This window comes from Microcaecilia unicolor, chromosome 1, assembly GCF_901765095.1.
Source record: "Microcaecilia unicolor chromosome 1, aMicUni1.1, whole genome shotgun sequence".
Classification (NCBI taxonomy): Eukaryota; Metazoa; Chordata; class Amphibia; order Gymnophiona; family Siphonopidae; genus Microcaecilia; species Microcaecilia unicolor.
In genome coordinates, this window is record NC_044031.1 from 173,726,315 (window position 1) to 173,753,507 (window position 27,193).

Consider the following 27,193-nt stretch of genomic DNA (forward strand, 5'->3'; position numbering starts at 1 on the left):
ACTGTCCCATCCTTTTGTAGAAAGTTTTCCAGAAGTATCACTCCCTGCTTCCCCAGGTCTCGAAAAATTTTATTTTCTCTCCCCGGTGAAAACTCCGCATTACCTGTAATTGGCAACAGTACACTACTCTCTGAACTATGTTTCCAAAGTTATCGCTCTCCACAAGTATCTTAAAGGCTGCAAAAGTGGGCTATGCTTAACTTGCTGTAGAAGATTTCTGTTGTAGACTTTTATATGAAGTTTCGTAGTACCCCGATTAAAGATAGAATCAGTCTCTACATTACCTCACTATGAAACCTCTGGAGAGAAAGCAAGTTATAAAAGCCTAAAGCAAAGTAAAGTGAAGTGATCTTTGTCACCCTAAGATCCAGCAGTGGATTGCCTCATTGTCTTGTTATTAGCCGAAAGGCCTCTTGTGACAATTCTCACTCTCCCAGATCGAGAGTGTTTGCTGAGATAGTTCACCTGGGAAGTTGTGAACTCCTGCAATATTAGCAGCTGAAACACCGAGGAAGCTCTTTTCTGCCCAAACAAGAAACTCACCTTTTGGGGTGTCAGTACACTTCTGTCCCCCTGCTGTTTAATGTAAGCTAACACCATTGCATTGTTTGAGAAGACTCTCATGCCCAGATGCACTAAACCTTAACGACCCTTTACTGACCCTTAACGAAGAAATTTTCAACCGTAGCATGCATCAAAGGCCATTTTCCAACGAAGCTAGCAGCTAACGAAAGCAGAATGCAAACGAGAAACTACCATTGAAATGTGGACAATTCGGAATGCACTAACCATACCGACGATTGCAACGAATCATCTACCGTCTGAAATTTAACGTGAGCTCAGACCTGTCGTTAAGGCCTGAGCTGTCATCTCCCCGCTGGCCCCTGCACCATAAAAATCCCCTGGCATGTTTAAAAAGAAAAAAAAACACAAACACGTGGCTCCCCGCTTCCCTCTGCCTAAAATAAAAAATGAAACAAACATAAAAAAAGGATCGGGAGGGGGCAAAGGCGCTCATCAGGAGCGTCCTGTAAGGACGGCCTTGCCCCCCCGAGGTCGCCGCTGCTCCCCGCTTCTGCTGGTATAAAATAAAAAAATTAAAACAAAACTAAAAAGTTTAGCAGCCCCGGTCCCCCTCCCTTCCTGTCTATCTCTGTACTGCTTCTCCCATAGCTCCACCTCCTTGCATCCTCCGCCCCCTTTGTATGAGGAAGGCTCACAACGATTCAGACCATGAAAAGCACATCCTAGCTTCAGATCTGAGCTGTGTACGTGTAAATCTCTCTCTCGCTCTCTCTCTCTCATTGAAATCCTAGCCGCACAGAGCCACCTGACAGACTCTGCAGACGAGGCAAGAAGAAGCTTTTCCTTTCCTACTGCCACACTCTCCGCAGCTGCAGCTCCGACACACTGGGGGGGGGGAGGCAGTTACATAGGTAACTTACGTCAGAGGAGGGCGAGCACAGGAAGAAGGAGAGAGACGTCGGTGAAGGCAGAAGCGATCGCCGATCAGCTGTTCCATCCCGTGCAGCGCCTTCACACAGAGGTGAGAGGCGCTGCGCGGGCCGGTCCGGTAGAGGGGGGGGAGCGGCGGCGCCGAACTCAGGGGGGCGGGGCTACGGGAGCAGTATAGAGAGAGACAGGAAGGGAGGGGGACCGGGGCTGCTAAACGTTTTAGTTTTGTTTTAATTTTTTATTTTATACCAGCAGAAGCGGGGAGCTGCGGCGACCTCGGGGGGGGGGGGGGGGGGGGGGGGGAGTCCTTCCATACTGGACGCTTCTGACGAGCGCCTTTGCCCCCTCCAGATCCTTTTTTGATGTATGTTTATTTTTGTATTGATGCAGGGGGAAGCCGGGGAGCCACGGGTTTGTGTTTTTTTTTGTTGTTGCTGTTTTGGATGTTTGTGGCATGCGCAGAGCAACCAGCATAACGCTTGGCTGCTCTGCACATGCTTTAGGGGCCAATTACTGACGGGATTACGAATCTTTGATACATTGTACTTTTCAATACCGCACCGAACATGTGTGACTTGTTTTTTTGGTGCATGTTTCGTTTTTTCAAATTCGTTAAGGGCTTTAACGTTTTAGATTTTTTTACGTATGGTTGATGCATCTGGGCCTCAGTTCCATGCCTATTATTGTGAAAGACAAGGATTGAAGAGCTAATTGAACCACCCTGAGTTCTAGGTGCTTGATCGACCAGGATGCTTCCTGTTGTGTCCAACTGCCCTGCGCTATCTGATCATTGCAGTAGACTCCCTAACTGTAAAGACTCACAGCAAGTGGATTTGAGAACAGAACTTGATTCATCAGTGTTTTGGAAGAAAATCTAACCATAGTTTGTTGTTGAATCTTGCTCCCAAGTACATAAGATCTAGGGGGGGGGGGGGGGGGGGGGGGTCAATTTTTCTTGGAAATATCGTCCATCCAACCTAAGGGACTGAAAAAGTTGCAGAACTTTTGCAATTACTTTCTTGCTATCTTGTTGCTTGCTATTTCAAATTATCCAGACATCCAGTAAGGGTGAACTCTGATTCCTGTTTGATGCAAGGGAAAGGGGATGGAATTTGATATACTGCCTTTCTGTGGGTACAATCTTATGTATTATATACAGGTACTTATTTTGTACCTGGGGCAATAGAGAGTTGAGTGACTTGCCCAGTTACAAGGAGATGCACTGAGAATCAAATCTAGTTCCCCTGGTTCTCAGGCCACTGCACTAACCATCTGACTACTTCTTACAACTGTAAATACGCAGTTACTACAACCATTACTTTAGGGAATGTTCTGGGTGCTGTGACTGGACCACAAGGCATGGCAAGAAAATGATAGCGATGATCTCGAATTGCAAATCTCAAGAATCTGTGGCTTCAGTGACAAAGCCATGGGTGGGCCCAAGTCCTCCCAGCAGCAGCACATCCTTGCTGTGGCTGGCGGGGATCTCCAAGCCCTGCTGGATAAAGACTTCTGGCATATTTCCCAATCTCTCAACCCCACCGTATACCTTTTAAAAAGTTCCCTTCACTGTTGGACATCAGCGGCGTTGGGCTTGTACTGGCTCTAGAATCTTCCCTCTGATGTGGCTCCTCCTATCCAGAGCCAGGAAGTTGTATCAGCGGGAAAGCTCTGGGGCTGGTGTGAACAGCATATGTGGGTCTCTGCTTGTGACCTCCAATAGTGAAATACTGAAGGGGGGGGGGGGGGGGTTGAGAGACCAGGAGAGATGCCAGATCATGAATGGGGGAGGGGAAGGAGAGACACTGGACTGCAATCAGCAGTAGAGAGTGGAGAAGAAAAAAAATTTGTGCCCATCCAAAACTGGCCCTCTGGCTATGCCACTGCATGGTTTATCCTCACAAAGCCTCTGAGGTCTAGGATCTCCCAAATCTTTAATAATCTTGAAACGATTATGGATCTTGAAACTGAGATGGATTTTGGAAGCAGTATCTGCTGCCCAATTATGGAGCCAAACCAGTTGTCTTGCAGAAACAGCTACAAACAATGTGTCTGGCTGAAGACCTTATCAAATCAAAGAGGGCATCTACAACATACGAGAACCAACACCTTTAACTTGCTGAATCCATAGTACAGATGCTCTAGAAACACAGGCACTACATGCTGCTGCTTGCAGACTTAAAGTTGAAATACTAAACGCCTGATTAAGTGAGGTTTCCAGCTTGCAGTCCTGTACATCTTCTACGGCACAACCTCTTTCTACCAGAAGTATAGTCTTCTTGGTGACAGCTATCATTAAAGTTTGGGTTTTCTTAGTTTTTCTTTTTCTTTATAAAGTAAGGGATAAAGCTCTGATATAGCTCTTGCTTCTCTGAGACCAGATTCCAGGGAGTCTCACTCCACTGAAATTAGGGACTGAATGAATTCATGGATAGGGAACGCTCTGGAAGATTTTCCAGCTCCAACTAAAATGAGATTGCTCAACTTTAGACCTTCCTGAGTCTAGAAAACTGAAATATTCAGAATAGCCAATGTTTTGAAAATTAGCAGCAGAAAGTCCTCTTTCCAAAAAAGATGGACCACTGCAGGATTATTTCTATCTTCTGCAGAAAGTTCTCCTTCCTCAAGATGTTTTGAGAATCCACAGGACCCAGGTGCCAAGGAACCAGGGTGGCGAGGCAGAGGAGCACAAAACTGGGAATGACAGTCTTCAACATCTAAACCGAAAGAGGATTCTGAAAAATTACAAGAAGACCTTACGAGACTGAGCATCTAAATGGCAGATGACGTTTAATGTGAGCAAGTGCAAAGTGATGCATGTAGGAAAGAGGAACCCGAATTATACCTACGTAATGCAAGGTTCCACGTTAGGAGTCACTGATCAAGAAAGGGATCTAGGCGTCGTTGTTGATGAAACGTTGAAACCCTCTGCTCAGTGTGCTGCGGCGGCTAAGAAAGCAAACAGAATGTTAGATATTATTAGAAATGGAATGGAAAACAAAAATGAGGACGTTATAATGCCTTTGAATTGGTCCATGGTGTGGCCGCACCTCGAATATTGTGCTCAATTCTGGTTGCTGCATCTCAAAAAATTTATAGTGGAATTAAAAAAAGGTACAGAGAAGGGCAACGAAAATGGTAAAGGGGATGGGACAACTTCCCTATGAGGAAAGGCTGAAGCGGCTAGGACTCTTCAGCTTGGAGAAAAGATGGCTGAGGGAGATATGATAGAGGTCTATAAAATAATGAGTGGAGTGGAACAGGTAGACGTGAATCGTTTGTTTACTCTTTCCAAAAATACTAGGACTAGGGGGCATGCGATGAAGCTACAAAGTAGTAAAATTAAAACGAATCGGAGAAAATCTTTCTTCACTCAATGTGTACTTAAACGCTGGAATTCGTTGCCAGAGAATGCAGTAAAGGTGGTTAGCTTAGCGGGGTTTAAAAAGGATTTGGACAGCTTCCTAAAGGAAAAGTCCATAGACCATTATTAAAATGACTTGGGGAAAATCCACTGCTTATTTCGGGATAAGCAGCATAAAATGTATTGAACTTTTTTGGGGATCTTGCCAGGTGTTTGTGACCTGGATTGGCCACTGTTGGAAACAGCATGATGGGCTTGATGGACCTTTGGTCTGTCCCAGTGTGGCAATACTTATGTAAAATCTGAGGCACTGGTGACTCTCTTGCCCTGAGTAGGTACAGGAATATTACTCTCTTCCTGAGTGCTCTGAAAGCTTTTTAACAGAAAGATTCTATGAAGCATTAGCACAAACTCTGGAGAAAAAAATTCTGCTGCTTCTCAAGAACTTAATAAATCACTCAAGACTCTAGGCAAAGCAGGCATGGAACTTGAGCTGAAAACAATCTCCTCTAAATGTCTATTTAGCTGCTTCTGCAACTGCCACAGTGGGGTCCCCATGAAAAAAATGGTGAATCCTTCTGCTTATCCAGAGAGAGAACAGCAAGAGAAAATAGCTCCAAACCATGACTTTCTAACCATCCCGAGGAGGACTTTTCTTTTTTTTTTCTGGGTTGCCCACCCAATCCAGGCCTTGTGAAGAACCACCCCCTCAAGAGGAGCACACTCCCGCTTGACTCCATCTGCCCCTGCAGCACCAACAGTGCTTAGCGCATTACACTGGGACCTCCATGATCACGTCAGCTGATGGTAACCTCAGGTGTGCCAGCCGCAAAATCAAGGCCAGTGCTGCGGACTTGTCAACATGGAGAACCTATCATCTCAGCACAACTGCCATGCTGCCAAATTTCTCCGGACAGCAGACTAAAATTAAAGACTCTCCCAGTGACCCTTCAAAACTGGACTTACAGAGATAAAAGACTTTCCACTATTTTACCAGGTGAAATTTCTCTGTTCTCTTGTCTGCCTTCTTTCAGTATTTAGCTGCAAGTGTCTAAGCAGCAATGGGACATGGGGAGAAGCAAGGGATCTCAGACTCCTTGGAGATATTCCCTTTATTCTAGCGTCACCTTTTCTTGAAAATAATATAAACGAAATATAAACTGCTACAGCATAAATTGGTATCCCCAGCTCAACTGAAGATCGGCTCTCCAACCAGTACAGGAGTTGCACAGTCTACCTTTAACCAGTCTACCTTTAACTGAACATCTGAGGTTGCAAAGTGCTCTTATAGGGAAGAGTCCAAAAGTCTTTAGTTTATGTCTTCAACTACTGGTCCATGGGCACAACCCACAGGTCCTTAACAGGCAAAGACACTAAGGAAGCTCTATTATGGATCTCAAACCTATCTTCCTCTCTCATCCATCCCCTCCCCAAGGTCTGGTTTTCAGGATAACCAAAGTATGTGAATGTACCCAATTCATGTCTCACAATCATACATTGTTGATATCTTGAAAAAGAGACTTGCTGTATTGGGATTCAGAACTACTGTATAGTAGATCATATGCCAGATGTTGATTGGGGTATCCTTATTGCAGGGTCTTCTAGAAGTAGGGAGATCTTGGATTCTCTACAGGGAGAACTATTCCAGCAGTGGGTAATGGAATGGGGCCATACTAGACTTACTGTTTACGAATGGGGAGAGTGTTTCTGATGTTATACTGGGTGACCATCGGATGGCGTGATTTAGTATTTAGATAAATGTGGAGAGAGTTCATTCAAAAGCGAAGGTTCTAGACTAAAAAAAAAACTGTTCAGATGGGGGAATACCTCAAGGAATTGTTATCTGGATGGCAACATCTGGAAGACACAAAAGCAGTGGGCAAAACTGAAAGGAGCCATTGTAAGGGCAACAAACATTTTTTGAAGGAAAGTAAAGGGCAAATTTGGTCCCTCTCCACAAAAGTGGAACAAAGAGGTTGAGAACAACAGGCTGGTAAGTCGGACTTCTGTGGTAAGTAAATTAATGGAAGTGCCTTTAAAACACAGATTAGTAAGGTCTTTGGAGTCCAATGGATTACAGGACCTGAGGCAACATAGTTTCACACTAGAGGCAGGTCCTGTCAGACAAATCTGATTAATTTCTTTGACTGGGTAACTAGACAGTTGGACTTGGGGAGAGAGCTAGATGTGATGTATTTAGATTTTAGCAAAGCCCTTGACACAGTTCAGTACAGACAACTAATAAATTAATTGAATGCCTTTGGTAAGGGGCCCTAAAGTGACAGACTGGGATAGGAACTGGTTGAGTGGAAGGTAACAGATGGTAATGTTAAATGGAGTTCACTCTGAGAAAAGGGATGTTACCAGCAGTGTGCTGCAAAGTTCAGTTCTTGGGACGATTTTTAAAACATTTTTGTAAGCAATATTGCTAAAGGGCTGTCTGGTAATGTTTGCCACTTTGCAGACGATACCAAAATTTGCAATAAAGTAGACACCACTGATGGTGTAGAATACATGAGAGAGGACTTAGTGAAGCTTGAAGAATGGTCCGTAATTTAGCAGCTAAGATTTAATGCTAAAAAATGCAGGATCGTTGATTTGGGCTGCAAAAACCCAAGGGAAGGGTACAGTTTAGGGGGTGAAGAACTTTTGTGCATGACAGAGGAGCGGGACTTGCATGTGATCGTATGTGATGATCTTAAGGTGGTCAAACACGTAGAAATGGCAACGGTGAAAGCTAGACAGATAATTAGGTGTATAGGGATAGGAATGGCCAGTAGGAAAAAGGAGGTGATGATGCCCCTGTATAAGACTCTGGTGAGACCTCATTTAAAATACTATGTAAAATTCTGGAGTCTGCATTTTCAAAAAGATAAAAACAGGATGGATCGGTCCAGAGGGCGGCTACTAAAATGGTCAGTGGTCTTCGTCAAAGTGTATGAGGAGAGACTTAAAGATCTCAATATGTATACTTTGGAAGAAAGGCGGGAGAGGGGATATATGATAGAGACATTTGAATAACTACATGAACAGGAGGTGAGTTTCTTTCAATTCATAAGAATCTCTGGGATGAAAGTGAAAGGGGACAGACTCAGAAGTAACCTGAGGAAATACTTCTTCATGGAAAAGGTGGTGAGTATGTGAATTGGCCTCTCGGTATCTGAATTCAAGAAAGCTTGGGACAAGTACATAGGATCCCTAAGGGAGTGAAAGGAAGAGCAGATGGCATGGATGGGAAGACTAGATAGAAACAAAGATGAAGACCATATGACCTATTAAACATGCAGCACTACTAGGTGATGGCTGTCAATATCAGGTGGACTCCATTTTTATTAAATGTTGTATAGAATGAACATTGACCATATGTCCCCCATCTCCAATTTACAGAACCTAGAAGGCCAAAGCCTGCAAACTCAGAAAAACAGACCAGCTCAGAGTAATTGTTTTCTTACGGAACACTTCCATTTTTATTAAATGTGTATAGAATGAACATTGACCATATGTCCCCCATCTCCAATTTACAGAACCTAGAAGGCCAAAGCCTGCAAACTCAGAAAAACAGACCAGCTCAGAGTAATTGTTTTCTTACGGAACACTTCCATTTTTACAGTTCACCCCACAATGTTAAAAGTAAAATAGTCCCCTGTACTTAATTACCATACTGTGAACAACCTAAGGCTGACCTGAAAACCTCTCTCTTCACAGATGCCTTTTGTTGAGCCATTAGCTCCGTTCACTGCAGGCACTGGAAACAGAATTATCTGACAACACAATTATCATCCCTTATGTATGCTCCCCAACCCCGTCCTATCATAATAATTGTAGTTCTCCCCTTTTCCTCTCGCCATGTTCGTCTTTTCTGTAACGCTATCCCTTTTTTAGCCTGTAAGCCGCCCAGATGGTCTGTCCGGCGGGTGGGGTAGTAGATTATGAACTTGAAACTTATTGGGGATTCAAACTTAGATTGTGGGTGTAGTGGGTGAATGTCCAGTTGCACCATATCTCATCCCACAAAATTGGTCTATAATACCTAGACATGGATTTTCTAACCCAACATATACACCAGCGATTAAAATATGTAGTAACAAAAGGCAAGGAAGTTAATCTATTAATCTACATTCTCTATCATGTCCAAAGCCTTGGGCTAGTTCTTAACACATGAGTTCTACCTATAAGTGATACAGATTACTAGACATGGATAAATTACCCATGACTATTTCTATACTACCTCAAGTGGACTGGACTTAAAGAGTTAATTTCTCTAACTCACTTATCAAGCTCACTTTATGTATCATAAAATCAACTGACAGTAAAACAATAAAGTTGCATAAAGGTGTATTACTCTAAGCCAATTTGTTTAATGATGCAAGCTTTCAGAACTATAGAGGCCTTTTTTTTTTAGAAGAATCATGGAAGTCCTCAAAAGTTTGCATTTTTAAACACATTTGCCAGCTCCTAGTTTTTTTTTTCTTTAATTTATTTTTAGATGGCTAATTAAGTACTTCCTTTCTACTAAATATATATAGCATCTGTATAAGCTTAATATATTAAGCTTACCATTATAACATGCCCAGTGAAGTGATGTATATCCATGATTGTCTGCTACAGCAGGAATAATATCTACAGATGCTGCTGTCTGCATAAGGGTTCCAAGAACACCAATATGTCCACAAGCAGCAGCTAAATGTATAGATGTCCGACCTCTGCGGTCTCTTGACAGAAAGTTAGCACCATGCTGAAGCAATGCCTCCACACATTCTTCATGCCCTGTCACAGCCTGCAAAAGAAAAATACAGTCCACAATGTATCTAGATTAATCTATAATGCTTACATTTACATACAAATATTTGTAAATTATTTAATATTTGTATTAAACCCAGAGGTTTTATAATGTTAAAACCATGAGACTATAAGTTGAGATGTTTTCCAATCACAGACGCAAGAGATGGAAAACGTATTCAGTTCATTTTCCTTATTCCTTGCCAATGTGTGATATTTTACTGTAGCAAAGTGTTATCAGAATTTCAATAAGACAAAAAGCATTGCTTCTTATCTGTGTTTCCAAAGACAACAGAATTAATCAGGCACCCAGGTGGGTGAAGGCTCTGAGAAGATGCAACTCTCCCAGAGCTCAGAATTAGTTGTGCTCTCTATCGCTCAGTTACTTCCACAGACCAGGATGGAATGCAACTCTCAGGGATGTGGATGAAACTGTAAACGTGATCAATCCTGTTATCTACAGAAAAAATGAAGTTACACGCCTGTAGCAGGTGTTCTCCAAGGACAGCAGGCCAAGTATTCTTACATGTGGGTGACGTCATCTGATGGAGCCCGGTGCGGACACTGCCTAGCAAGCATTAGTTAAAGAAAGCTTTGGAAGTGTCCCACTGCATACGTGTGGGTGGCTTCCCATTTGACGCACGAGTGAAGGTCCATCAGCCAAATGATATAGCGGAAGATGACAACTCCTAGGGGAGGTGGGAGGGTTGTCCTCGGAGAACACCAGCTACAGGTAACTTCGCTTTCTCCGAGGACAAGCAGGATAGTGGTATTCTCAAAAGTGGAAATTCCTAGTTACCAGGCTCACTGAAATCAACAAAGTGAGGACAATAGGGACTTCAAATGTCAAGGCCTCGAATTCAATTAACCTGAAAGCAGTGGTGTGCTGGAGCCGGCTCGCACCGGCTCACAAGAGCCGGTTGTTACATTTTGTACCGACTTGCGAGCCGGTTGTTTCCCACTGCGAGCCGGCTCTCCTCCCTCCCGCCCGCCCGATCCGGTCCCTCACCTGACTCTTCTAATTCTTCAGCGGGGCAGGCAGTCTTGCCTGCCCGCTACCAGCGCTGACTCTCCCCTGCCGGTTTGCGCTTTAAAAATGGCTGCCGAGACTTCCAGAGGCGGCCTCGCGAGACTTCTACTGAAGTCTCGGCGGCCATTTTGAAGCGCGAACCGGCAGGGGAGAGTTAGCGCTGGTAGCAGGCAGGCAAGACTGCCTGCCCCGCCGAAGAATTAGAAGAGACAGGTCGGTGAGGCACGGATCCGCAGGGAGGGAGGAGAAGTCGCCGGTGAGCAACACGGGAGGGGTGGCAGGGGAGAGAAGGGAGTCCCTTGGCATGGGTGGATGGAGGACAGGGGAAAGAAGGGTCACTGCTGGGCATGGGTGGATGGAGGGCAGGGGAGATTAGGGTCACTGCTGGGCATGGGTGGATGGAGGGCAGGGGAGAGGAGGGTCACTGCTGGGCATGGGTGGATGGAGGGCAGGGGAGATTAGGGTCAATGCTGGATGGAGGGCAGGGGAGAGGAGGGTCACTGCTGGGCATGGGTGGATGGATGGAGGACAGGGGAAAGAAGGGTCATTGCTGGGCATGTGTGGATGGAGGGCAGGGGAGAGGAGGGTCACTGCTGGACATGGGTGGATGGAGGGCAGGGGAGAGAAGGGTCGCTGGCCATGGGTGGATGGAGGGCAGGGGAGATTAGGGTCACTGCTGGGCATGGGTGGATGGAGGGCAGGGGAGATTAGGGTCACTGCTGGGCATGGGTGGATGGAGGGCAGGGGAGAGGAGGGTCACTGCTGGGCATGGGTGGATGGAGGGCAGGGGAGAGGAGGGTCACTGCTGGGCATGGGTGGATGGAGGGCAGGGGAGAGGAGGGTCACTGCTGGGCATGGGTGGATGGAGGACAGGGGACAGGGTCACTGCTGGGCATGTGTGGATGGAGGGCAGGGGAGAGGAGGGTCACTGCTGGACATGGGTGGATGGAGGGCAGGGGAGAGAAGGGTCGCTGGCCATGGGTGGATGGAGGACAGGGGAAAGAAGGGTCACTGCTGGGCATGGGTGGATGGAGGACAGGGGAGAGGAGGGTCACTGCTGGGCAAGTGTGGATGGAGGGCAGGGGAGAGGAGGGTCACTGCTGGGCAAGTGTGGATGGAGGGCAGGGGAGAGGAGGGTCACTGCTGGACATGGGTGCATGCAGGGCAGGGGAGAGAAGGGTCGCTGGCCATGGGTGGATGGAGGACAGGGGAAAGAAGGGTCACTGCTGGGCATGGGTGGATGGAGGACAGGGGAAAGAAGGGTCACTGCTGGGCATGGGTGGATGGAGGACAGGGGAAAGAAGGGTCACTGCTGGGCATGGGTGCATGCAGGGCTGGGGAGAGGAGGGGAGAGAGAAGAAATGCTGGACATGGATGGAGGGGAGAGAAGAGTGAGGAAGGAGATGAGATGAGGGAAAAGGAAGAGAGGAGAAAAACTGCACATGGATGAAGAAAATAGGCAGAAGCTGAGGACCCAAAATGAAGAAGAAAGGAGAAATGGAAAGAAATAAATGGAAAGGAAGCCCTGGAAACGGAGTTAAGAGGACAGATAGCAGCAGAATTGGATACTGGGCCAGCATGATCAGAAAAACAGTCACCAGACAACAAAGGTAGAAAAAAAATCATTTTATTTTCATTATAGTGTTTGGAGTATGTTCACTTTGAGAATCAGGTGCTCAACATTAAAAGTTTATATTTATTTACTTATTTATGGCATTTTATCCCACATTAAACATGAATTAGATTGGAACCTGGGATCATTTAATTTTTTTTCCTGGATAATGCATTGCCACACCCCCCCCCCAGGCTCTCTCCCTGGCTATAGTCAGCTCTGCAATTTGGGGGGGGGGGGGGCGCAGAGGGGGACCGGGGAGAGAGCCTGTTGTTAAACATTTACCAGCACACCACTGCCTGAAAGTATATATTTATTTGTTACATTTGTATCCCACATTTCCCCACCTTTTTGCAGGCTCAATATGACTTACATAGTACCGTTAACGGCGTTAGCCGATTCCAGCCTGAACAAATACAAGGTATGAACGAATACTGTTGAGATTGTAGTAAAATGAGGTACACGTATGTTAGGTACATTTTGGGGGAAATAGAGAGAAAGAGGGAGAGGAAGAGTTAGGATATGTCATTACAATCTTTGGTTACGTTGTGTAGCAGGTATCCAGGTATTTTTTATGTTGGGTCGGTGGGGTATGCTTTTCTGAACAGGTCTGTTTATAGTACTTTCCGGAACTTTAGGTGGTCGAGCGTAGTTTTTACTGCCTTTGGCAGTGCGTTACATAGTTGTGCGCTTGAGTAGGAAAAGCTGGATGCATAGGTGGATTTGTATTTGAGTCCTTTACTGCTTGGGTAGTGGAGGTTTAGGTATGATTGTGCTGGTTTTGCGGTGTTTCTGGTTGGCAGGTCAATGAGATCTGCCATGTATCCCGGTGCCTCGCCGTAAATAGTTTTATGAACAGTCGTGTAGATTTTGAAAGTGACACGTTCTTTGATTGGTAGCCAATGCTGTTTTTCTCGGAGTGGTTTTGCGCTGTAAAAATGCGTTTTCCCAAAAATGAGCCTAGCTGCTGTGTTTTGGGTGGTCTGGAGTTTCTTTATGATTTGATCCTTGCAACCCGCATAGATTCCATTGCAGTAGTCTGTGTGGCTTAGTACCATTGACTGTATCAGGTTACGAAATATTTCCCTCAGGAAGAATGGTTTCACGCGTTTTGAGTTTCCACATTGAGAAAAACATTTTCTTTATGTAAAGGTGTAGCCTGAAACAGAACAGAATTGGGTCTTGGAGAGTGGCATTAGATTCTAGACACTAAAGCAGTGTACCAAGGGCGGGGCGGTCCGCCTCGGGTGCACGCTGCTGGAGGGGTGCTGAGAGCAGCCACGCACCTGTCGGCTCCGCTGGTTCCCTGCTCCCTCTGCCCCGGTACAGGTTACTTCCTGTTCCGGGGCAGAGGGAGCATGAATGCACCCGGGGAGGGGGGATCATTGTGCCAGGGAGGGGGGGGGGGGTGTCGTGCTGCACCCGGGGGGGGGGGGGGGGGGGGGGGGGGGGGAGGGTGTGTGTGTGTGTGTGTGCGCATCAGCGATCCACCCCGGGTGGCAGCCGACCTAGGATCATCACTGCATAGGACTGTATGACTGAACTGGCTGCTCAAGGCAGTAGTGATGTGAATGTGTAGACTGAAGAATGAATTGCAGCTTTGCATCTGTCCTCTGTGGAGGCTGATCTCGTGGGCTACCAATGTAGCTATGGCTCCAACACTGAGCTGTGACATGACCCCCATGAGTCAGCCCAGCCTTGTCATAAGCGAAGGAGATGCAATCTGCTAGCCAACTGTGAATTGTGCATTTGCTGATGGCCACCCCTATCCTGATTGGATCAAAAGAAACAAAAAGCTGGGTGGACTGTCTATGGACTTTAGTCCGCTCCAGATAGATGGCTAAGGCTCACTTACAGTCTAAGGTATGCAGTACACTTTCACCAGGATGGGCATGAGGTTTTTGGAAAAATATTGGCAGAATGACTGACTGGTTAAGATGGAACTCTGACACTAGCTTAGGAACTTAGGGTGTGTGTGAAGAACTATTCTGTTGTGATGAGTAGTATTCAAGCTGTTTTTGCATAGAGCAAGTAAGAAGATCTAGGGCCTTGCCCTCACACCAGATGCAAACTCCTCCATTTAAAAGAATAACACCTCTTAGTGGAATCTTTTCTGGAAGCGAGCAAGAATTTGGAGACTCCCTCAGATAGATTCAGGACTGAAATTCTATACCTTCAACATCTAGGCCATGAGGGCCAGGGTTGAGGTGCAGAAAAGACCCCTCATTCTGCATGATGAAGGTCAGAAAACACTCCAATCTCCATGGTTCTTGAGTTTTAGCAAACTCTTCTCTATGAGAAATATGGGAGGATAACGTATACAGAATACCCTCGCCCCAATATAGGAGAAAGAAATTAGAAGCTAGTCTATCACGTGACCAGAGCCTGAAACAGAACTGAGGGACTTTGTTGTTGAGAGGAACGGCAGAAAGATCCACCAAGGGAGTGCCCCACTATCAGAAGATCTTGTGGGCTACGCCCATATTGAGAGACCATTCGTGAGGTTGCATCACCCTGCTCAGTCTGTCCACTGGACTGTTTTACTTGCCAGCCAGGTATGTGGCCTGTAAGATCATACTGTGAAGGACAGACCATTGTCACATCCCCAGTGCTTATTGAGGGTTATCCCATCCTGACCTAAGGGGTAGGATCCTATACCCCCTGCCTGTTCACGCAGTATACTGCAACTTTGTTGTCTGTATGAGAACAACTTAGTTCTGTAAACAATCTCTGAAACACAGAAACATGATGGCAGATAAAGGCCATATGACTCATCCAGTCTGCCCATCCTCTGTAACCCCTAATTCTTCCTGTTCCTAAGTGATCCCACATGCTTATCCCATGCTTTTTTAAATTCTGGAACAGTCCTCGGCTCCACAACCTCCACCAGGAGGCCATTCCACGCCTCCACCACCCTTTCTGTGAAATAGTACTTCCTTAGATTACTCCTAAGCCTATTCCCTCTTAACTTTGTCATATGCCTCCTCATTCCAGAGCTCTCCTTCATTTGAAAAAGGCTGTCTTCCTGTACATAAATGCCCTTGAGATATTTAAACGTCTCTATCATGTCTCCTCTCTTCCTCCTCTCTTCCAGTGTATACACGTTGAGGTTCATAAGCCTGTCCCTATAATTTTTGCATTCAAGACCGCTTACTAATTTTGTAGCCGCCCTCTGGACCGACTTCATCCTGTTTATATCTTTCCGTAGGTGCGGTCTCCAGAACTGCACGCAGTACTCCAAATGGGGCCTGACTAGAGACTTATACAACAGCACTATTACCTCCTTTTTCCTGATGGTCATGCCTCTCTTTATGCACCCAAGCATCCTTCTGGCTTTGACTGTCGCTTTTTCTACCTGTTTGGAAGTTTTAAAGTCATCAGACACAATCACCCCCAGGTCCCGCTCTTCCTTCGCACACTGAAGCACTTCACCCCCTGTACTGTACTGTTCCCTCGGATTCCTGTGACCCAAGTGCATGACCTTGCATTTTTTGGGATTAAACCTTAGTTGCCAAATATCGGTCCATTCCTCCAGCTTCACTAGGTCCTTCCTCATGCCATTCACACCCTCCAGGGTGTCCACCCTGTTGCAGAGTTTAGTATCTTCTGCAAAGAGACAAACCTTACCAGACAGACCTTCCGCAATATTGCTCACAAAGACGTTAAAAAGAGCCGGCCCTAGGACCGATCCCTGCAGTACTCCACTGACGACATCCTTTTCTTCAGAGCAAGCTCCATTTACCACTACCCTCTGTCTCCTACCATTCAACCAATTTTTAACCCAATCAATTACTCTAGATCTCATACCAAGGGCACTCAATTTATTTATCAGTCGCCTGTGCGGAACCGTGTCAAAGGCTTTGCTGAAATCCAAGTATACCACATCAAGCGCCCCTCCCACATCCAACTGTTTGGTCACCCAGTCGAAGAAGACAGTCAGATTCGCCTGACACGACCTGCCACTAGTGAAGCCATGCTGCCTCGGGTCCCGCATTCCATTCAGTTGAAGAAATCTCACAAACCTCCTCTTTAGAAGCGTTTCCATTAGCTTACTCACCACCAAGGTCAGACTGACAGGTCTGTAATTCCCAACCTTCTCCTTACTTCCACTCTTGTGCAAAGAAACCACATCTGCCCTTCTCCAGTCCACCGGGACCACTCCAGTTTCTAAGGAAGCATTGAAGAGGTCCGACAGCGGAGCTGACAGAACTTCTTCGAGTTCCTTAAGCACCCTGGGGTGTATCCCCATCTGGCCCCATCGCTCTGTCTACTTTTAGTTTGGCAAGCTCCTCACAAACACAGTCCTCCACAAACGGATCTTGGTCTACCATACATCCTCCATCCTCTTTAGCGTTTGTTTTCTGCAGCCCTACCCAGCTCCATATGGCCCTTTGCTTCACGAGGTTGATGTGGCGATCTGTCTCTTAAGCAGGTCATGTCCCTTGGGTGTGAAGCCCATCTACATGAGCTCCCCATCTGAGATTGGATGCATCTGTTGTCAACATCCGCTATGGTGTTGGAATTTGGAATGGTAGTCCCACAGCCAAATTGTCCATCAGAATAGGGATTGTACTAGCTGGGGGGGGAGGGGGGGGGCTGAAACCACTAGGAAGCTAGAGTCGATTGGGTCCCTCTCAAATAGAGGAGATCCATGGGAGTGACATGCTCCATGTAAAATGAGTTTATCTTGTTGGGAAACTAGATACACTGTCCAGGTCTTTATCTGCAGTCATTTACTATATTATGTATGTTACTATGGAGGCCTTATGGACTAGTAATCTCAACATCTGTCGAGCAGTGACCTATTTGCAGTGGTGAACCTGTAAATTGAGTGCAATCAAGGTAACCGCTCTCGCAAGGGGCAGGTAGGCCTGAGCTCGTACTATATTAAGCAGGGCTCCCATGTATTCAAATTGTTGTAATGGGTGCAGGTGGGATTTGGGGTAGTTTATAACAAACCCTAGAAGCTCTAGCACCCAAATAGTTCTCTGTATGGACTAATATGCCCCCTCCTCCGATGTGCTCTTGACCAGCCAATCATCCAGGTAGGGAAACAAATATACTCCTAGTCTGCATACCGAAGCCGCATCTACTGCTAGGCATTTGGTGAAGACCCTGGGAGCTGACTCAAGGTCAAAAGGCAGAATGTGATATTGGTAGCGATGCCTCCCTACCCAAAATCTGAGATACATCCTTCGAGTACAGAAAGCACAGCCAATTTTTTTCTGAATTATGGGGAGAAGGGTGATCACCCAAGGAAATCATCCTGAACTTTGACTAGGAATTTGTTCAGGGCCCTTAGGTCTAGGATGGGACCAAATCCTCCCATTTTTGGGGGGCACAAGGAAGTACCTGGAGTAGAATCCCTTCCCTTCCTCCCCTGGCAGCACAGATTCAATCGCATTGGCTTGCAGAAGAGCAGAGCTTTCCTCTACAAGTAACTGCTTGTGCTGAGAGCTGATCAACGATGCTCTCAGTGAGCAATTTGTTGGTTTCTGACGCCAGTGAAGTGTGTAAACAAGATAGACTATTTGAAGAACCCATTGGGTCCGAGGTTACAAGGGGTGACCTCTGATGGAAAACATTCAACTTCCCCTACTGGCAGGTCATCCAGGAAGGTTACCTGGACTGCAGCAATGCTCTCCTGAAGTCAAAAGCTCGTCCTCTGCTTTGACTGGGGAGCCGGCTGAGACTTCTGGGTCCATGCCTGGCATGACCTGGAACGCTGGGGTTTGGCCTTCTAGGCAGAGCAGGAAGGTGGAGGAAACCTATACCTCTGAGAGTAGCAGGGTCTCTGACTAGGCCCACTCCTAGTAGAGGATGATGCAGCTAGAGGCTGCTGAGAAAGGGACTGGATGGTGTCAGTGTGTTTCTTAATGAGGTCAGTGACCTCTTTCATCATGTCTCCAAAAAGGATGTCATCTCGGCAAGGTACATCTGCCAATCTCTCTTAAGCTGCTGGTTCTAGATCAGAGACATGTAGCTCCACACCCATGGCAGAGAGCCTAGGTGCAATATCAAAAATGTCATAGGTGCCCCAGGCCAGATAAGTCCTACACTCCAACTGCTTCTTGGCCAACTGGTAAAGCTCTGTGGCCTGCTCCTGAGGGAAAAGTCCACAAGACTAAGTGTGCTGCATCTCAAAGACTTCAAGTAAAAGGCTCATGTAGAACTGGTAGGTCTTGATGTGGGCAATGGGCACTTAGGCCTGATAAAGCTTTCTCCCAAATGATTCCAGAAACCCTGGCCTCTCTACCTGGGGGGGCTGAGGCACGAGTCCTGGATCCTGGCTCGTTTGAGGGTAAACTTGACTACCAAGGAGTGGTGAGGCAATTGTGCCCTTTTGAATCTGGGAGCTTTTTGGATATGATATTGCATATCCACTTTTTTTGGTATGACCTAGATTGAGAGGGGAGATTCCCAGTTCATCATCAATGTATTCTTCAGGATAGGGTATAACGGAACTGTGACCCCTTTCCTTGGGAGGAGATCTGAAGTCAAGACTGATAGCATCTCAGCACTGGCTCCCCTCCTTGGCCTCCAATGGGATAGCAGATGCCATCTCCTTAACAAAACTGGTGAAAGAGATCCTCAGGTGGGGATTTATGTCTCTTGTGGCGAGGTGGGACCAGAAGTGATCCCATAGAATCTTCCTCTGACTCCCATGAATGGTCCAGATCAGACTCCCCAAAAGTACTCTGGATGGACTGAGTCTCTGCCTGTCCCAGCTCAGTTGGACCCTGCCTATGCCCCAAAGGTTGCTGAGGTATAGCCTTACCTCTCAGACTCTGGAGAAGCATCCTCACTTGATGTTGAGGGTGGTACTGCATGGGTCCACGTCGATGCCTGTTGGGGCACAAGCATCAAAGACCACTCAAAAGGCAAAATGTGGGCCTCAGGAAGGAGCCGAGGCTAAGGTGCAGCTGGAAAAAGCACCCTTTAGTATATGAGCAGAGTGCAGCTGGAATATCTATGTTAGCTCCTCCGTGAGCATGGTCTGGTACTGTTCATCGAGGGCAGGCATCAACATGGGATGGAAAGCCGGTTCAGAGATAGCCTGGAGAAGTGTCAGTGTTGAACCGGAAGTGGGAACCTGGCTGCCCAAAGACATGGCGCACTGGCACCTCCACTACAGAGGGGGGAGCAGTCCCCTCGGTGCCAGCGCTTCTTGGGTACTGACGACTTCAATGCCCCAGTGCTCCCTGCACCGCTCTTCAAAGTGTACCTTTGCTTCATAGGCTTCCCTCAACACTTGGCATCACAGTCTCTCAGTGCCGACGAGGACAATGTTGAACCCATATTCGTCCTTGGTGTCATGTCTGATTCCAACTGATCCTGGGGTCTGCTCTCAGCGCCCGATGTTGAGGGAAGTGAAGACCTCCTCGATGCCGGTGCACTCCCAGTGGTTTATGCAGTCTGGGCAGCCATCAAGGTTGATACTTCTGGTGCTGATGCCGATGGGCTGGCCTTCGAGGAGCCAGTGAGTTTCTCCTGATGGACCTGACACAATTTCTGTGTCCTCAACTGCATTTTTAAATAGAGGGAACAAGAATCAGCCTGGTGGCTAGGCCCTAGGCACCGATGCACCAATTGTGCAAGTCCATCATAGAAATCACCCAATTACATTGGGTGCACCTCTTGAAGTCACTGGGGGTTGTCTTAGACATTGAGAAAAGAATCATGGCCATATTAAATTCCTCAATCTTGAAAGTAAAAAGGGGCAAAACTCAAATTGAGGCCAGCGCTCAGGCCTAAGCAGCCACAAAAAGAAAAGAAAAAGAGGAAGGGCCAAAAATCTAAGATTTAACAGGGAAATGTAGAGGCACTAAAATATTGAGGAAAATAAGTAAATAGAAATAAAAACCAGCATGGGAAGGCAAGGAAAAAAACACGCTGAGGGGAGACCAGAAAGAGGTGTCATCCTAGCATTGTGGAAAAGAAGACACTGATGGACCTGCACTCACACAACAGGCCAGAAGGCACCTGCGCATGTGTGTTAGAAGGCATCTGCGCATGTGTGTTAGGATGCTGCTAGAGCTTTCTTTAACTAATACACGCTAGGAAGATGTCACCCATGTGTGAGAATACAACTGGCCTGCTTGTCCTCAGAGAATACCTGCTACAAATAAGAAACAATGTTTTTTTTCCCCCATCAATAAGCAAGACTGAGTCAGGCACACAACTGGGTGACTCCCAAACTCAGGGGCTTATGATCAAAAGCAAACGCGGGCACTAGACACCATTAGTGCTGGACTAGAACCTGTGTTTGCCTGCACCCCAGGAACAGAGCCTGTGAGCACTAATTCCATGCAAACAAGGGTCTCACGAATTCCTCCCTCATGATCAGCGGGCAGCGCGCCAAACAAGGGTGCTGCTCCCGATACAAACCTATGCCAGCCTGGAGCTGATGTTAGGGTTTGCCAGCAAGGGAGGAATGGGGGAGACCAACAGAAGAGGTTTGACAGGTCCGGGATTTTCTCCTGGACCTGTCTAACCTAAGCCCGTCCTGCAAATACTAAAAAGACCCTAGTGGTCCAGTGGGACTGCTAGCTCCCCCCCACCTCTAGCTGAAGGAGGGAGGGACTAGCACTTCCTCCCCTCCTCAAAATGGCGGCACCCTGCCCTGTCCGATGCATCTTGGGATGCGCTGGGAGGGGCTTAACTTCCATACAAGGGCTAAGCCCCGTCCAGCGAATTCCAGGATGTATCAGGCCTTTTTGAGGAGATGCCTGCAGAGGAGGGAGGGAGGGAGGGCTAATCCATTTAGTTCCTTTCGCCTTTAACTACGAGATAGGCCGTTGGGGGGGGGGGGGGGTGGAACCCGGTGCAGGTGTGGCGGGCTAGTGGCTCCACTGATCACCAGGTTTTTTTTGTGTTGGGAGTGGGGGCTAGCGGTCCCACTGGACCACCAGGGTCTTTTTGGTGTTTGGGGGAGGGTGGGGGAGGGGGCTTAGGTTTGACAGGTCCGGGTCAAACCTCTTCTGTTTGACAGATCCGGGTTTTTTTTTTACTTTTTTGACTGCTTGGACCCGTCAAACAACTTCTGTGGGAGGATTGTGCCTAGGCATGCGCCCCTATGGTCAGAGCTAATAGTGCACCTAAATTTGCACGCTATTAGCTCTGATCATAAGGGTGTTAATGTCCTGTGCTGTTCCAGCACTAATTTTAGAGCACAGTATGGAACAGTGCAGGGTTTCTGATCATCTGCACCTCAAGGCTGCTCAGTTTATAATTTGTTTACTGACCAGAACCAGACTGGCTAAAAAGAAAGATTCAAGAGTTTCCAATGTTACAAAGGCAGGTTGGCCAGCACAGTTTGATTGAATGCATTGTCTCTAACTATGGACTGATTCAAACAGTAGTGCAAAGTGACAGTATGAAGAGAGGCCCGAGTCACTGCTTTGCATATGATGTCCTGCAAAACAGAAGACAGACATTGTAGGTGCAGTGGCTCTGATTTGATGAGGTCTCACCTTATACATTGTTTGGAAAACAACTGGATATGGAATGCTAGCCAATTTGGCTAAGTTTGCTTTGCTACTGAAATACCAAGTGTTTTGGAGTTGAAGGAGACGAACAGCTCTGCAGATCTTCTGATCCATTCCGTTCTAGGGTAGCAAGTGAGAGCCCTTTTGCCGTCCAGAATATAAAGGGACTTATTGAGAAGATTTTGTGAGGCTTAGGGCAAAACATAGGGAGCACTGTTTTCTCATTGAAAAGGTATAACTACCTTTGGTAAAAACTTTGGATGAATATGAAGAACTACACAGTTCATAAGTGACTAGACCTGAAGTCCACTTATTCTTCTAGTCGAAGTAACCACTACAAGAAAGAACATTATCCAGTGCAACATGCTTTACTGAAGAAGAAAACATTGATTTAAAAGGTGGCTTCAAAGAGAGGGTTAAGGTCAACATTAAGCCTCATGGCACAGGAGATTTCTACAATTAGTAGCCTGTCATGAAAAACCCCTTTCATGAATTAAGAAATGATTGAATATTGTGAAGCCAGGAGTTTATTGATGGGGACATAATACCACCAAGATGTACTCTGATGAAAGACATCTGCAGACCCAGTTGATAGAGAAGACACATGTACTGTACTATGATATTTGGAAGGGCCGTGCTATTTGTGAAACACTAAATGGAGAATCTCTTTCATTTAAAAATTTCTGTAGGTGTGCTTGGCAAAGGGTTTTCTTGATGCAACTCAGGATATGCGCAGAGAAGGAGAGGGAGGAGTCGAAGATGACTCCGAGGTTGCGGGCAGATGAAACGGGGAGGATGAGATAGAGAATGGAGGAAGAGGTCAGGTGACATCTGATGCTTGTGCCTGTGTCAGAGCTGAGGTCTGCGCATCAGCCCAGGAGCAGAGAAGATTAATAATAACATAGTAAGTGATGGCAGATAAAGATCTGAACAGTTCATCCAATCTACCCAATAGTCATACTCATTTTATCAATTCATGATTAAATGAACGTGATATTATATACTTGATTATGGTCTTTGGTGTTTCTGGGACATAGACTATAGAAGTCCCCCGGCCCTATCCTTATGTTCCAACTGCTGGAGTTGCCGTTGAAGCCCACTCCAGCTTATTCGTCTTCTCATTTGTGGGACACAGACCATAAAAGTCTGTCCAGTACTGTCCTCATGTTCCAGCCACTGAAGTAGCTGTCTAAGCCCTATCCAGGCTATACTAAACCAGACTGCCATATATGAAACACAGACCATACTAGTCTGCCCAGTATTGGCCCACGTTCATCAAAGCTACAGTCGCAATCTAAGCGTCAGTTGACACATCCACACACATGCAGCCATTTAAGTTTAGGGTTTTTTTTTTATAGCTTTCATTTTATAATTAGAGATCATCTGTGTTCATCCCATGCCCTTTTGAAGTCTGTCACCATTTGTGTCTCAACCACCTCCTTAATGGAAGACTTTCCACATCTGTGCTGTTAAAGCAAGGAGGAGGAGATAGCACTCAAAAGAACATGGTACTCGGTAGATGAGAGGCTGGCGCAGGTGCAGCTTACACTTTCATGGGAACCCCGCAGGAATTGTTTCAATCCACCCAGGAACCCAGAAGAACTGCTTCAATCCCTGCAAGATTCCCGCAAACCCGTTCCAATGCAGGTCTCTACTACAGACTTCTAGCAGTTTCCTCAGAAAATTATACCCTGACCCTTAAAATGGTATGGGGTTGGATTTTCACTTTTATGAGGATGATACTTGTGGTTTTTGCCTACAGGGTAGGATCTGCAGGTGTTTATGGAAAATCGAGCTAGGAGACTGTGGGTAGTAGCTGCTAGGTTGGCTGCCTCTAGTATAGTTTTGAATTTCTCCAAAACTATCCCTGAATTCCTCTCTTTGACGGTGAATAGATTCCTTTTAGTTGGATTCTGCTTTAATCATTCAAGTTGCAGGCTCAAGAAGTGATTCTTAGTTGTTTTTACAAGCCTCATGCCAAGTGAAGGCTTTTATTTTTCAACTATTTCTGATTTTAGTATAGTGTTGCAAAGTCTAGTGATTATATAAATGGATTATTGTAATGAGATTTATGAGGATCTGCCAGGGGTGCATTTCAAGGCTTTTCAATTGATTCAGACCATCACTGAATGTTTAGTTACTGGTTGTGGGCGATTTGACATTAGCTTTTTGTGAAATGCTGGTTAAGATACATGATTTTAGTAATAGTTTTTAAGATTGAAAAAGGATTGCTGCAGCTGTCTGACCCATCCTCTGACTTTTTATGTAACTTTTCTTCCGTCTGAGAGCCCGTGTTTGAGTATATCCATTGGTGTGGATGGCGAGCATACTTTCAGTGGTTGGTCCTAGTTTATGGAATTCCTTGTCAATGAGCTTGAAAAGTGAGTAAGATCTGTTATCTTTTAGAAAGAAATTAAAGACCTATTTAAGGTAGCTTTTTCAGGTATGCCTCTCAGGTAGGAAATGTCTCCACAGAGAGATTCAATTTTTGGATGAGGAAAAGATAGATCAGAGAAAATTCCCTTTTTCTAAGAAGAATTCTGAAGAAACAAAGTCTGAAGCTGGGTAGTCTTCTTGGGCACTTCGAGAAAGCTCTAATCCAAGTGGGGGTGGGAAGTAAAAGAATGTTCCTGTTAGGTTCAAAGCTTGAAGTAGACAACAGAGAGACCAATGGAGCTTGAGATAAACATGTCTCTCTCTGCGCAAAAGTAATACCCATGGATTAAGACAGCATTACGCTTGGCTATTGAAATATTGAACAGATGACATATCTTTACAATATCCTGTGACAAAATTGCTTGCTCATTGAAATGAAGAAATTTATCATGAACAAACTTTCAAAACATAAAAACTTTGTTTGAATGGCACACCCAAGAGTTAGGTTATTAAAGAAAATTCTCAATTTTGGTGGTGTTTTCCTCTTCTTGGAAGCAACGGCTGCTTCGATTCTTCAGAGAACTGGCAATAGGATTGACTGAGTTTTTTTTTAAATGTATAGAAGTCTTTATTAGGTTTTGAGAAACAGTACAAAGGTATAAGGAATATCAGCCATCAACAGCGCAAATACAACACGAATGTAAACCCCCTCCTAAAGAATTTGTAGCGAACCCCAATAACAGATAAACAGTATAATATTCTCTCAAAACTGGAAAGTTATCTTACAGACTACTCCTGGAATTTATTAGTGATTTTTGTGTTCTCCCACCACCACCACCTTATCCCCTCCCCCCTCCAACCAAATGTACTCAACACGAACAGTGTGACACAAAGGGATCCCAAATAGCTTCCCATCTGGACAAAGTTTTGCAACGAAAAGCCCAAAGCCTCTCCATTTCACAGATTGGTGCATGGTAAGCCCACGATGGTTTTACCACCACTTTGTAAAAGGGCACCTCTATGATAGGAACAACAAGAAACTGATACAATTTAAAGGTGATACCACATGTGAATCAAGGGGTGTTATCTATGCTATTCGTTTTCCCTGTCAGTTATTGTATGTGGGACAAACTTCTCATATTTAAAACAAGCATTATAGTACATCATCATTGTGCGACTCTTAAGAAGCTTGAACCTTCACTTGTTCAGCACTGTATTAAGTTTTAGCATGAATTTCAAAGATCTACTCTGTTGGGTAATTGAGCAACTTTTTGAAGGTGAGAGGGGTGAGGATTTAAAAAAAGTATTATATCACGTGAACAACACTGGATCTTTTCTCTCAAAAAACTCTTGAACCTATTGGTTTAAATGCTGCTATTGAATGACAAGCTTTTTATTAAGCATGTGTGCTTTAAGAAGTTGCTGTTCAGCGACTGGCTGCTCCTATGAAGGTTTGTTATAAATATTGGGCACCATTTTGAATGTATTAATACTCTGGTTCCACCTCCTGACACAGCAAGTTCACGAAACAAGTGGCCCTTGTAGGAGATTTGGCTGAGCTGGGAATGACCTTTGCAGAGTATATGCACAGAAGGAGCTTGAAAGTGGGGACCATTACACTGGAAGTTTGAAAATTTGGAAGAGCCAGGTGAGCACTGGCACAATGAAGCTGACCTTCTATAACTAGCTAATCATTTGTGGAACTGTATTTTTGTGAGATTTTCCCAGATGACATGGATACTAATTAGGACAGGATTTGGAAAGTTTTGTATGTTTGAGATATTTGTGACTGTTTCAGATTACAAATGTTTTACCACTTTTTCTCCAGCTTTTTGGATAGCAACTGTGCTTCTCCAGGTTTTTTTTTTTTTTTTTGAGTTTTGCAGTTGCTTTCTTTTTTCTGGAGTTTATGTAATAAGGCCGATGATAATAATATGGACTCCCAATTGAGATACTGACCTTTGGTTGTCAGTTTCCATGCTTACTGAACTTTGAGGCCTTTTGTTTATATTGAAAACTTTTTTGGTAGCCTCATGATCCGATTCAGCCATATCTAATCAGCAAACTATATTTTATAAGGTTGACATTGTATGAAAGTTTGCTTCTCCTGTTGATATTATTGTACTAAATACAAACACATTCATTAAAATATTAGTTAATAGTAAAAATACATAAAACCAGAAAAGAAACACTAGTACGAAACCCTTCCCTTACAGAGTAACAGGACAAAGTGAAGTAAATGAAAATTAACAAAATAAAGACAGATGTTATTATCTTACCCCTCTGTGTAATGCTGTCCTTCCCCATTTGTCTTTGGCATCTACATTTGCTCCCTTATTAAGCAGCGAATAAACACAATCTGTATGCCCGTTCAGAACAGACAGCATCAATGGTGTCCTGAGTGATAAAAGATATGAATAAGGATAGGGTAGATGGAGGTTTTATAGTAAGACAGTCAAGTGGTCAGCAATAATTTATTCCCATAACCAACATGTACTTATCTGCACTGCAACCTAATTGTTATTCTTGGATGACAACAGCATAATCAGTCACATTGCTGAGTCAGGTGATTCATATTAGCTCAGAGGATTCTTCTATAACTTTTCTAATGAGGTTTGTGAGCATGAGCAAGGGTTCTCAGTCTGCTGGCAAACTTGCTACTCCTTTATGTACTACATAATGTAACTAAGCAATCAGCATGTAAAAATGTAGTAACATCTAAAGCGGGAAATGAATAGGTAGCACAGCACACACTGTATTTCTGTCATCACCACTATACCTGAATATAACACACCTTGAGTTACATCCAAAAACATAAATGCAGGGTCACAGGAAGATTAAATTTTTTAATCGTGATTAATCATGTTGTGCAGTCGCAATTAACAAATAAGCTATTTTTGGACAGTTAGCTATTGAACCTGCCCCCCAGCCCCCACATTTTTAACGAACTGTAGTGCTTATTACCCTTCTCTCTCTCTCCCCTTGCCATCCAGTATCGCCCCATCTTTCCCCTCATACCATTGCCATGTTTCACCCCAACTGTCTCTCTTTCCCCTCTATTCAGCATAATTCAATCTCCCCTCCTCTCA

General features: G+C 45.3%; 1 protein-coding gene across 1 annotated transcript in view; it reads right to left on the bottom strand.

The window, feature by feature from the left end:
- Positions 1 to 27,193, bottom strand: part of ANKRD28 (ankyrin repeat domain 28) — a 435,540-nt gene that overhangs the window by 83,004 nt on the left and 325,343 nt on the right. The window contains exons 13-14 of the mRNA XM_030205533.1: positions 26,384 to 26,501; positions 9,377 to 9,596 (exon numbers count right to left, since the gene is read on the bottom strand). Of these exons, the coding sequence (XP_030061393.1) occupies positions 9,377 to 9,596; positions 26,384 to 26,501 (338 nt within the window). The remainder of the gene's footprint in view (positions 1 to 9,376; positions 9,597 to 26,383; positions 26,502 to 27,193) is intronic.